The 13,878-nt window shown below is 40.4% G+C and overlaps 1 protein-coding gene across 2 annotated transcripts in view; it reads right to left on the bottom strand.

Annotated features, from left to right (window-relative positions):
* Positions 1-13,878, bottom strand: part of cdk18 (cyclin dependent kinase 18) — a 90,946-nt gene that overhangs the window by 10,150 nt on the left and 66,918 nt on the right. For both annotated transcript variants that reach the window (XM_041978583.1, XM_041978590.1), the window contains exon 11: positions 3,996-4,093. In XM_041978583.1, coding sequence (XP_041834517.1) covers positions 3,996-4,093 — 98 coding nt within the window. The remainder of the gene's footprint in view (positions 1-3,995; positions 4,094-13,878) is intronic.

Genomic DNA, 13,878 nt, shown 5'->3' with positions numbered 1-13,878 from the left:
GTATTCATAAAGCTGGTGAAGAAACATTTGAACCTTTGAATTTAACAACTGGTGGAAACTTCTACAGTAGTTTCAGCTTCTCTAAATCAGATCCAAACAAGACACTTAAAGGAGATGTGGACCATTCCTCTCCTACCCTTAAATGTTTATGGTCTTGGCTGGCTGTGTCACTATGCCATCCCACCCAAAAGGTCTTGAAAAATTTAGAAATTTATTCTTCCCATTAAGAAGGTGAGCTGATCACAATCAAAAGCAGTAAATTTGTCCCCAATCATGATGCTGCCGCTGCTGTGCTTTAGCTCTGATGTAGACCACAATGGTTCCTTAAAAATAACATGTTAGAACCCCTTTGTTTTAACAAGTTGATGCAGTTTCCTGAGGTTTTAATGAGCTTAGTCAAATACTGTATGAACAAAGTATTACAGCACCCTTCTTAATCCTGTTTATAGAGCCCTGTTCAGAGCTGCTGGTTTCAGGGGCACCAGGCACATCCTACTCTAACAAGGCATTGTCATCTCTATAAACTAGATGTACATCTTTGAGTTACCATGCTAGAGTAAATTTGGATTACAGTAAATTAGATAAGAGTAAATTTGGATTTACAATTACATTATTCATTCCATGCTATACTGCATGAAAGCATGCTAGCTAGCCTTAGTGCTCACATTAAGCACATACAGCAACTGAGATCAAACTAAAACACACCACCATTTATAGACAAATATTTGGCAAATATTTTATAGATTTGTGGATAAAAGTATACTTTAAGCCTGGTACACACATGGATTTTTTAATCTTATGAAATGTTTTGTCGGTTCGAGACCTCACACGTGAGGATAAAAAATCAGGATTAAACAGTTTTGATCGTACTGTGTGTGGTGTGCTCCGATAATCTAATCACAGAACAACTCACATAACGATGCTGTCCTGCAACTTATCTACAATCTAGTCCTCCGAGCCGGACATCTCACGTGACCAAATGTGATCTAACACAAATGTAGAAGAAGAACCATAGCAACAATCGGCAAAAGAAGAAGGAAAAACAAAGAACAATCAGAAAAGACAACACCCAGCATGGAAGAGGAGATATAAGACGGGGGAATGGATGGTGGGTCTTGGAACTATTGTTAACAGAAAAAGCCAGAACTGAAAAAATAACAGACGGGAGTTGGCGGTGAACTAGAGTGCCTCTAGAGAGAGAGGGGCGCCACCGGAAGCTCAAAACGCTTGCCGATCACGTTGGTCCATGTAGCCTCCAAAAGTTCCAGGAAGTGCTTGGCGGCCAATACAAAATAATCAGAAAACTTACGATAATCGGTAAATAATGATCAATGAAAGTTTTGCTTTGCAATATTTTTATAGTTGTGTTCATTGATATGAATTATGTTAAGTTTACTAAACCTGTATGACATCAACAGCAATGTAAATCGTAATATTTTCTGTTACCAACAGGTGACGACAATGATTTACCAAGTGACTACACAATAAATCTAGGCTCACAGCATAATGATAACTGTTCTTACAGGAAATCTATATCCAATAAATAAAATTTAGATCCCAATTCATTTCAAATAAATGGGTTATCTATTCTTACTTATTAGTATCTACTTGTGTGAATTGCTTTTAAGTCTTAAGACTTATTTTGACTGAGGCAGACTGATAACTACACAAGTCTGGATTCACAATATAATGTGTTCTTACAGAAAAATCCATGGCAAATAAATAAAATTTTGATTTCAATTCATGGAAAATACATGGCTTTCTATCACTATTTGTTAACTATCCCAAGACTTACTCCCTACATTTACATAATAAATCAGACAAACACCCTTTGTTTTCCAAATGCATTTAATACCTAAAAGAATTCCTTTACAATAGCATAAAACTCGACTAGATCAGCATGTCTAGCCATTTCTTTCTCTGCTGTCCTTGAATACAGTCTTAACCATGGTATGCTGTGCTGCATGGGGATGCTCCAATCGCTCAGAGAAAGGCGGTGCGTATGTATGGCTTCCCCAAAGACAGGGACAGAAGGAAAATATGGATGGCCAAAGTCAGCAGGATACATTTGACCACCATCAGGGACTGTGAAACAAAAAAATATGTGAGGTAATCATATTAAAACAATGCATTTACACATTTTCAAAGACCACATCATTGGGAAGTTTAATATTTTTAAATTAAACACAGAGAACACATCACAGGGAGATTTTATATGGTTGAGGTTGCAGAATGTAGAAATAAAAGACAGGAAACAACACTTAAAAGTGGCCAAACCAGGAAGGTGAAGAAGAACAGTATCCCAGTTAACGTCAGGCAACCCCAGAACTGCCTGAAAGTTATTCAGGACAATGCTGCACGAGGAAGAGTGATATACTTCCCTTAAGCATCTCTCTGCTCTCATCCTGCACACTGGGAGAGTGCCGAGTGCTGTCTAGTGCAGGCAAATGCACTCAAGTACAAACCAGCCACTTATTTTGTATTTGTATTTTGTTAAGTTCTTAAGGTTAACATGTTTGTTACATTTAAACAGGTTAGGTTTATAGTTGCAAAGATTGTAAACATATATACTAAGAGTATTGTGCTATCTAATACTGTGTATTCATTTTCATATCTTTGTCCACAATTCCACAGCCTTATAAATACATTAAAATTAAATAAAAATGTAACTACAATCGCTCTCCCTACACATTGACCTCGCTATAAACGGCGTTGGATCAATTTATATTGACGAACAGAATTTACATTCATCAGCCTGTGGCATCTGTTGCTATCAGTGTGCTAGCATAAACTTTTATCGGTTTATAATCTCTAAATATATTAATCTAGACGGTGACAATCCATCAACATATTTAATTACTCCTGTCAAGTTGATTTTGATGCACAACTGATATGGAAATATGACTATTAAAACATCTTACCTTGAAGAAGTGTAGCTCCGACAATCTGCTCCATTGAAATACATTGACCGTCGCTTAGCTTTTGCTAACTTCCGGGAACTTTTGAGGGGCTCCATACGCCGCCATTGCTGTGAAAAAACTGAACCATTGCAGTGAATGGAGATGGCGCCACTCTCTGTCTAGAGGCACTCTAGCGTGAACACAGACTTTATATCCTCCCTTGTTCCCAAGCCAGCTCACTCTCTGATTGGCTATACATTCTGGCTCATGTCATCATCCAGACAGTCACAATTCAGGAGTCGTCAGCTTTCTCTCACACATATGAAGGTATCGGGTCATAAATATTGAACATGTTTAATATTTAATATATTATTGGGACAAATCTGCTCATAACCTCAGACCAAATGATAAGTGTACAGTAAGATTTTAAAAGATTCATGATATTCGGGCGTTTGCCGTCTTTGGTTGGGAAGAGGCAAAATGGGGACAAGAACAACCAGGTTTTAGTAGCAAAGTATAAGTTCTACCAGTGATGGACAAACAGGCTGCATGTTATAAGTTAGCATGCTAACATGCTAATTTTGCTAATGGCCAAGTGGCTAATGCTAAGAGTCTCAAACTTAAGTGTTAAATTTAAATTGTTTTTTTATGGACAAAAACAATCTTGAGTTGTTTTGACCTGGCATTGATAAATAAAACTGTCAGATGAAAAGTGGTTGACACACTGACAAATGTTAGCTAACCATAGCTGAAAAATTGCTCGAAAACAAAGTCTATCCACTGGGTTATTATATCCTCTGAGGCTGGGAGTCAGTGATGGATGCTGCTCAGTCCAGCTGAAAACAGAGCAGTTTGCATGCAAAGCTCACCTTCAGGTTCTAGTTAAAAATGACATTTTCAGACCTAGGGGTTCCAAAAATACTCTCAGGGTTGTGGTATTTTAACATTTTTAAATAGTCAAATACATGCACTCGATCACAAAATAATAATAAAAAAACTTTTTTACATGTCCCCTTTAAATCTTTGTGAGTTTGAATGGGATGCAGATCCTTCCAAAGGTTTATTTGTCATTGCACGTTTTAGTGTCACTTTTACCCATGAGCCTAAAAATTAGATGTAGCTCCTCCTTCACGGTGGCACCGGGAAACATCGGACGACCTGTTGCCATCTCATACAAGATACAGCCACCACCCCTAGAAGAAAAGAAAGGAAGACAGGAGGAGGAGTAAACAAACAGCCATAAAACATAATTTGGGGTGAATTCAGCAATGATAAATATTACAGAGGCTTCTGACTTTAAGTCCAGACCAGGATAGTGTGGGTGGAGGAGAATCGTCTTTTTGAGAGGAACCCTGTGGTCTGATGTTGGATATGAAGCCAGAGGAGCTCATAAAAGGCTGTTATGTTGCTAGAGAGCTACGTTTGATCCTCTGTGGTTTACCCAAGTCTGTGGGGTGTTCTCAGTTCAACTGCTAATGTGCAAAAATACATAAAGGAAGGTAACCACCCATGAATTATTCCTCTCTGTGTGCTCTGTGACTCATCTGTCTCCAAACAACCTGGAAGGTTTACATAGATAACAGTGATTCATGGAGATCTAGGAACTCCTTAAACTGCTGGAAAGGATTCACCAAGTCCCTGATCTGTAAGGGATGTTAGAGATCTTCTGTGTTTGAGGGCACCAGGCAAATTTCTGACATGAACCATTAAAACTTCAAGCTACTGTTTAATACTTTTGCTCCACCTGTTTTTTTTTTTTTTTTATTAAATGTAGAAATACTGTAGAACCTGAACCCATTTAAACCCAGTCAGCATCAGATATGATGTTTCCAGCCTCAGCTGTCAGATTGTGAGACTAAAATCTGAAAATGAAATGTATGAATAGATATAGCAGCATAAAGGCCGACCAGAAGTAGAAAGCAGAATTTATTACTAACAGAACTTTGTAGAAATAACACACAGATCAACAGTGACCAGTTACTCTGTAAGTTGAAAGGCTGTGTCAGCTCGACATAATTTGCAGGTAAACACCTGAAAATGTCCACAAACAAGAAAAAATGCTATCTGTATTCTATCTAGAAGTTAGCAAAGGTGGCAGGAAAGGGGAGGATTTTCCCCCCGTTCTGTTGAAGGCTGCTCAAACTAGGTGCATGGTTGGTAATTTGTTGGTAAACCATATTATGTATGCAGATAATGTTGTGGAGTGAGGTGGTCTGAGAGTGATCCAACGATCTGTAATCAGGTTAAATATCTTGGATTTTTTATTACTTAATGACTGATGAGAACATTTATAGCCAATGTCGCACAATGTATCTGGAAGTGAAGTTTAGTGCATGCACAGAGGAAGATGCTTTGCTCAGGTAATGTTGTCCACCTCTCTTTGCTGCACACTAGTGGTCAAATTACACAAAGGCTGGTCTACAGAGACTTCATTTAGTTTACAATGATGCCACGTGGTCATAGTTCAGGAAACTGAGATAGGGCCGTAGGTTGCTGGGGTCGGTACTTTTCAGATCATTTTAAGAAATATGAGTTTAAATGTATTTATTCCCTCTAATTCTCTGATAGTTGGATTATTATGGGGGCTAAATAACAAATGTTTATGAGTCATTGTTGCAAATCCAAGTCAAGTCACTTATAGCTGTAATGAGTAATCTGTTCTGCTAAGATCACCACATTGTTATTTCCAATTATTTTAAAAGCCATCCTTCCCCTGCATCTAATACTTTACTTCACTTTATAAGATCACTGATCAGCTTAAACTGGTCTTTTTCCACTGTAAAAATTTATTTCCCTTACTGAATTTAGAAAACCTGTGGTTGAAAATGTATTCAGATTCATAAATATGCTCCTAAAATTTGAAATTAAATTAAAATTCTTTATCCTGAACCCAAATAAATCTGGACCTTTTAATGTAGTTTACATACTGTAGTCTTTACATTTTTACTGAATGTAGAGCATGCTCATAAACTTATATTATAATAATTAATGCTTATGTTTTTGTAATTATAATCATATAACTCATAGACTGAAATGACTTAATGTGAGATGAAGACAGACAATATTCAGGTAAAATGTTTCAAAATTAAAACAAACTTCACAATATTTTATTGTATTTAGATCCCAAACTTCTAACAATACTAAAGCAGCAGCAGCTGGAACCAAACCCAGTAAAACCAGTTGTTTCCAGTGGGTCTGGAGTTAACAGTATTTTAGAACAAAACAAGCTAACGTTTACAGCACTGTGGTGCTAAGCTCATTGTTAACGATGCTAACATAGATGCTAACATTAGCTTCATATCACAGCGACTACCCGCTCCAGGTGTGTTTAAAGTGGATCAGGGTGGATGTGGTGGATCTTGAGTCCTGGGGTTTTTTTTCACAGATGTTGCAGTTTTCTGATAATTTTCTTTTTCCTTTTAATGAAGTTCTTATACCTAAAAGTTGAATAAAAAGTGGAGCAGCAGCAGGTGTGCTCACCGGGTTGACGTTTTACTGATGTCGCTGTTTGATGTCGCCAGTGTTGCGTCCGAGGAAATTAAATCCAGGCAACGGGGTTAGAAAGAAGACATTAAAAATAAAAGATGGTTCTCTAATCTCAAACTGGGAGTCCAGGTCGAGTCTGAAGTCACTGTTTATGTAAGTGTGACTAGAGTCCCCATCTCTGCTAATTAGCTCATAATTTAATACCTTATTGTATTGATACAGCCAGTTTATAAATAATGCCGTTTGCAAATGCTGTGGAAGTGTTACATTATCATGGACATGACAAATAAAAAGGCTCAACCATGAGTCTTCTGATGAATTAATTTATCCTCCAGAAGAACTCAAGCTGTCAGGAAATGTCCACAAGAACTGGAAGATCTTCAGGTTGTGATTTGAGCTTTATTTGTTAGCAAGTGATGTGAACTACTTGAAGCAGGTGATGGTGTGACGTGAATTAGTTGGAGGTAAAAAGATCTCTGGTCGCCAGCTTGATGTTTAGTAGAAAAAGGTTTATTACAAAAAGTGACATCTTAAACAGATCTAGGTCTCTGGCCAATTTTAGAGAAATCCCACCGACCATGCGTACCAGTGGCCTTCTATATGTTTAAAACAAAGAACATTGCTGAGTTCACCTGTGAAACCTCCCCTGAGGCTAACCTTAACTTATGAAGTGTTTCCTGTGGTTAATCATTAATTATCTTTACAGAGCTCATGTGATACTGTCTATTCTAACGGTTGTTGTGTTTGCTGGATCCACGTGATGCTTACAGAAACAGAACACTATGCCTAAATTCGCTTAGTAAATCCAAATGTGATTAATTATAAGCATTATGCAGGTATTATTGACATTACACAATCAGACTGGATGCGGGTTGAGAAGCACTAGACATATACAATACGCTACATGAAAAAAGACAAATTTCCTGCCGTGTTGAGCAAGTTTGAGGACTACTGCACACCGAGGAAAAACATACAAACAGTATGTTTTTAAGAACAGAATACAAAAAGCAAGTGAGCCAATAGAGCAGTATGTAGCAGATCTGCAGCACACTGTGTGAATCCATGATCAGAGTCCAGATAGTCGTGGGGGTGCATGACAAGAGAGTGAGGCTACTTTTTTTAAAAGAAGCTGATCTGACTCTGGAAAGGGCCATCAGCATCTGAGAGGACAAATCTGTAGTGGAAACCCTTTGATGAGCAGCTGTTGATGCAGTACAAAAACATACAAAGAGGATACTTCATGAAATTTCATCCAAAGCCCAAAGTCAGACCTAAGAAATTAAACCCAAGGGTGTTCAACAATCAGCCAATACCAACTACGGGTGTCTTTAAAGCCGTTTTATCAGAAGGATAGTCCTGTAGTGTACTTTTTGTCCTAGTGGAGGATAGACAGCCTGTACTGGGCCTGACACCAAGCGAGAAGCTGGGGTTTATAAAAAACAATACATATTTGATAGTGCACTAGTGACACCTAGTGGTGAAGCTGGTAAGCTTGTAGACAAAAATGTGGGATCCACATCTGAGATTTTAAGAGTACAAAGATGTATTCCAGGGTAGTGGACGCCTACCATCCCAGTACAGGATCCAGTTGAAAGACAACGCAGTCCTAGTGATACCATCCAGTAAGAAAAGTGCCAGTAGCACTAAAAGAAGGACTGGGGAAAGAGCTGAATTCCCACATCAGAGGGAATTAAAACCAGACTCAATAACTTACATGCTAGCACCCTGAGACACAGGCATGAGCAGCAGAGAGAATGATTTACAGATTTAAGTGGACTGTGTACAACAAGACTTGCTTGTGTCTCAGGAAACGTGTAGGCAGATTGCTGACACATCAGAAAATGACCATGAGCTGCAAGTTGTGATGGAGAGAATCCACTTGCCTGGTGACCAGAGACTGACCAAACCACATCAGAGCTTTAAATATGAACTGTCAGTCATATGAACCTGTCTCTTGACAGGTAAACATTGTTATACCCACCTCTATGCACCCAGAAATAGCTAATATGGTACATGAAGGACATTTAAGCACAGAGAAATGCAAATGACCTGCTGGAGCATTAATGTACTGGCCACACATGAACAGACTTTGAGCTGCTGGTGCAACATTTTTAAACTTGTTAACATCACAGGTATCAGCAGCCAAAAGAGCCCTTGTTGGCTCACAGCAAGCCTGGGGAACCGTGGAGGAAAGTAGGAGTGGATTTATTCCACTTAGCTGGGAAAGACTATCCAGAGGTTGCCCTGCTGTCTGACAACAATAAAAAAGAGGGCATAAACAACCCAAAGCTATCTTTGCCAGACATGGAGTACCTGGTACTGTAGTGATGTGCCAACATCCCACAGTTCATAGACTTTGCAGAGACGTAGGGACTCCAGCCTACTGCTCCCACAGTCTAATTGCTTGGCTGAAAACGCTGTGCAGATTGTGAAAAGAAAGAAAGAAAGCAGCAGAAGTGGGATGGGACCCCAGTCTGACCCTGCTACATTACAGAGCATCACCTCTGGAGTGTGAACAGAACTTATGAACAGAAAACTGAGAACACAACTGCCTGCGGCTAAACATCTGCTTCAAAAGAGAGATGCACACCCAGCAAAACACCAAAGCCAGAGCAGAAACTACCACAGGAGAGCCAACCGCTAGAAGCAGCACCAAGGTCCTATAACGTACTGAATGAGTATGGAAACACACTTCAAAGAAATCCTCGCCACCTCATGAAGTTGCCACACACTGGCCTGGAGGGACTGGGAATGGATGGGACTGGGAATGGATGGGACTGGAAGGTGTAAATGACTCATGTTTCTTTTGTTTAAGAGCAACAACTTACAATATGGTGCCTTTGTTTTTTACATTGTTTATGAATGTGGAGTCATTATTTTAAATGCTTTTATTTTGAAGACGAGGATGCAGTCCCACGGCACCTCGCAACTTCCGCTTGATCGTAAGATATACGCTAGCGGTGAAAGAATAGAAGGGGAAGTCAAAACGGGAATGCTATGATGCAGTTTGTTCATGTTAAGGAAATTTAAGGAACTTGTTCGGTTTGTTTTATAGCACCCGGCTGGAAGGTGCAGAGGTATGTTTGTTACAAATCAGAATTTTGGAGTTTATTGTATTTCATTGTATTGTGTGTGTGATTTAGCGTGTTGAGCTAGCCAAATAGCTAACGCTAGCTAATAATGTACGGGTTATTGCCAGTAAAAGTGTGGTTATATGGAATGTATGTGAGCTGTAACTGTATTTTTATTTGCTTTCAGCTCTTATGGTGTGCCTGTGACTTTGCCTTGTATGAATAATAAATGTGTAAACCGTCATCATGGGCCATCAGTCATTTCTGGAGAGTGACATTCTGGTTGGGATGCTACAGTAAGAGCTAGCCCTCTTCTTCAATCCTGCGGCCACGCTGCTTCAAAAAGGTGTCTATGATGACGGATCACAGCGTCAAGTTGCTGCCACGGACCCTTCATCCAGCAACACGGTGCCATCCTTCGTGTCATCTAGACGAGAAATACGGTTTGCAGGCAGCTTGCTGAAGGAATGGATAATGAAGGTCAGCAGACACGCTGAACAATTGCAAAGGGAACAGTGAGCATCATTCAAAGGTACAAAATAACTGATTATCATATAAAGAACAAGCCACTATCATCAAGAACTTTATTGCTTATCGTTAAACCGAAAAAAAAAAAAAGGGATAGAAAGAAGAAATAGACATCAGCAACTACATCACGGACACTTTGTAAACTGAATTTCTGGATTTGGTGTTGAATTCTTACCATGTGGCTCTGTTTCCACTGTTAATATTTTTGATCATTTATTGAATTTTGGTAACAGTCATCCTTTTTCTACATATATACATATACAAAAAAACGACACTGGTTTAATAGGAAATTTTGTTGCTGCTGTACTGATCGTTCCATATGTACAAGTCAATAGGAACAAACTATTTATTTCATCTGAGTTGTTAAACCAGAATTAAAAATGTCAGATAAGGGTAACCTTCTTTCACAAGCAAAGATAGAAAATCAGATAACTACTTTACAACATGAGATACAAAAGCTTAAGGATGCCCTTACAGAAACAAAAGAGACTTGTGAAACTGAAAAAATAGAGAAAGAAATTGAAACCAAAGAAGAAATTTTGAATAGTCTCCAAAGTCAACTACAAGAAATTCAAGACAGCTTCCAAAAACAACCTCTAGAGAACAGAGAAGAGGTTCTCCGGCGCTCAACACGGCCAAAAAACCCAACTCCCAAAATGCTTGAACTGTTAAAAGAAGATGCACAGAAACGGACCTCAGTGAAGGTGAGCTGTTATTTCTTGTTGAAACTCTGGAAAAGGAGAAAGAGACAGTAATGAACATCTACCTTGAAATGAGAGATCACATTCCAATGTCAACTGAATTAAGACGGCGTGTCGACGCATGTCAGGCAGTCACGACAGATATCAAGAAGATTGCCTATGAGCGGCTAACAGGCATAGACGGGGACTTCGACGCAGAGTATGCACAACATACTCTCAAGGAGCTACTTAAAAGGAGCTATGCTCGCTCTATTTATGGATCCACTGTTTCAAGGATAAGTCATAGATCGATCTCTAGTCGACACAACAGCACCCTGATGAACAAACGTGTAGATGCTGCAGCAGACTTGGCAGCAAAAGAGGCTGAGTACGAAGTGTTGAAAGAAAAGAAACAAAAAGAGAAAATACAGCATTTAGAAGAACAACAAAGAAAGCAGCTTGAAGCAGAGAAGCTGGAACTTGAACGCTTACAAGCAGAGAAAGATGTTAAAGCAGCTAGAGCTAGGCTGCAAGTTTACAGCTTAGAGGCAGCACATGAAGTAAGTTCCTCGTCTTCTAACAGTACAGAAGAAGGCCACCAGGCCTCCCCAGCTACAAGGAGGCAATTCCCCAATGTTTTAGTACTATCACCTGAGTCTAATGTGTCAGCCTTAGCCCAAGCTTTCCAAGATAGTATGGCTCTTAATAGACTTCCAGTGCCAGAGCTGTCGGTATTTAATGGCAATCCTATGCTGTTCCTTGAGTGGAAAGCCTCATTTAAGTCATTCATTGAAACAAGAGCCATATCCTCAGCTGATAAGCTTTATTACTTGAGAAAGTATGTAGGGGGCCCTGCTTGTAAGACGCTGGAAGGCACTTTCTATAGAAATGATGATGAGGCCTACAAAGATGCGTGGAACAAACTGGATCACAGATATGGCCAGGCCTTCGTCATACAGAGAGCATTTAGAGAGAGGCTCGCGGATTGGCCAAAAATCCAACCAAAGGATGCCATGGGACTTAGAGACTTTTCAGACTTTTTGAATGCTTGTCAAGATGCAATGTTGCATGTGAAGGGTCTCGAGATACTTATCGACTGTGAGGAAAATAGAAAGCTGGTCCAAAAGCTGCCAGATTGGGTAGCATCACATTGGAACTGAAAGGCTACGGAAGCACTGAACAAAGGTCAAGAGTTCCCCAGCTTTAAGGATTTTGCCACATTCATGGCAATGGAGGCAGAGATTGCATGCAATCCGATTACCTCATTTTATGCTCTTCATACCTCTGAACCCAGCTCATCAAAAGAAAGTAATAGGAACCCCAAAAGGAACAAGGCAAGCACATTCAGTACTCAAAGTGAAGTCAACAGTGACAAACAAAGGCCAATTAAAGGAAAAGTGAATCCCCTCTGTGCATTCTGCCAAGACAGTCTACATAAGCTGCATAACTGTCCCAAGTTTATGGCTAACACACTGGAGGAGCGACGAGATTATGTAAGAAAAAACAAGCTTTGCTATGGCTGCACTAAACCTGGTCATAGTGCAAAGGACTGCCGCCACAGACATTCCTGCGACACATGCAAAGGTAGACATCCCACGTGTCTGCATGATGACAACTATATGAATAAGGAAAGGGCCAAAGCTCAGGAATGTCCCTCGCTAGACAGAGCAAATGGAACAGATGCTGCCGCAACTGCAATGTCAGTTTCTGCTGCTGGAGATGGACCTTCTAACACTTCCATGATTGTGCGGGTGTGGGTGTCATCAAAGAGCAACCCAGGAACAGAAAAACTTGTCTACGCCCTGCTGGACACACAGAGTGACACCATGTTCATCGACCATGAAGTGAGCCACTTCCTAAAGGCAGACTCTTGTCCAGTTAAACTGAGGTTAACTACAATGGTTGGAAGTGACATGGTCATAAAAAGTGAAAGAGTCTCTGGGCTTCGCGTACGAGGTTACAGCTCCTCCCTCCACATTGATCTTCCTCCTGTCTATACTAAGGATTATATACCGGTGAACCGCACCCACATACAGACTAACGAAACAGCTAAAAAATGGGATCATCTCTCCACAGTTGTTGAGGAGATTCCACCACCGAAAGAATGCGAAGTTGGTCTTTTGATAGGGTATAACTGTTCAAGAGCAATGGCCCCAAGACAAGTAATAACAGGTGATTATGATGAACCTTATGCTGTTCGAACTGACTTGGGATGGAGCATTGTGGGATGCTCTTCAACATGCCTTAATACCTCAAGAGTGGCAAAACAGTGTTTCCGAGTCGCTGTTAGGGAGCTACCTCCAGTCACCCCAGCAGATGCCATTCGCGTTCTTGAATCCGATTTCAAGGATGCCAAGGAAGATGCAAAAACAGTGTCACAAGAGGACCTCCTGTTCCTGGACAAACTAAAAAAGGGCATCAAGAAAAACAGCCAAGGTCACTACGAAATGCCCTTACCCTTTAAGGTGAGACCCAACCTACCTGACAACAAACAGCTCGCAATTGTACGTCTCAGCCATCTCAAGAAAAAGCTGTTAAAAGATGAAAAGTACAAGGAAAGGTATGTCATGTTTATGGAAGAACTTATACAAAAGGGTGAAGCAGAAGAAGTTCATGATGATGGGAAAGATGGAGAAAAATGGGACATACCGCATCATGGCATCTACCATCCAAAGAAGCCTGACAAATTGAGTGTGGTTTTTGACTGTGCCGCCAAATACGGAGGAACCAGTCTGAACGACCATCTTCTTACGGGACCTGACTTAATGAACAATCTAAATGGTGTCCTCCTTCGTTTTCAGCTGCACTCAATTGCGCTAATGTGCGATATAGAAAGGATGTTTCATCAATTTCATGTGAGTGAGATGGACCAAGACTATCTGCGCTTTCTATGGTGGAAAAAGGGAGATCTCAGTGCGCAGCCTCAAGAGTACCACATGAGAGTACATATCTTCGGCGCCGCTTCATCGCCGGGGTGTGCCAACTACGGCTTGAAGCATCTGGCCATGGAGAACAGAGACTTATACCCGCTTGGCTCACAGTTCGTAATGGGAGACTTCTATGGCGATGACGGAGTTGCAAGCACAGACAGCACGGAACAGGCTATCCAGCTTGCTCAAAAAGCCAGAGAACTTTGTGCAAAAGGTGGCCTTCGGCTGCACAAATTTGTGTCCAATGACAGAGTTGTTTTGCAAAGCATACCATCATCTGAGC

This window comes from Melanotaenia boesemani, chromosome 3, assembly GCF_017639745.1.
Source record: "Melanotaenia boesemani isolate fMelBoe1 chromosome 3, fMelBoe1.pri, whole genome shotgun sequence".
NCBI classification, from domain to species: domain Eukaryota; kingdom Metazoa; phylum Chordata; class Actinopteri; order Atheriniformes; family Melanotaeniidae; genus Melanotaenia; species Melanotaenia boesemani.
Note: the sequence above shows the minus strand (reverse complement) of the source record. Positions and strands in the feature narration are given on the sequence as shown.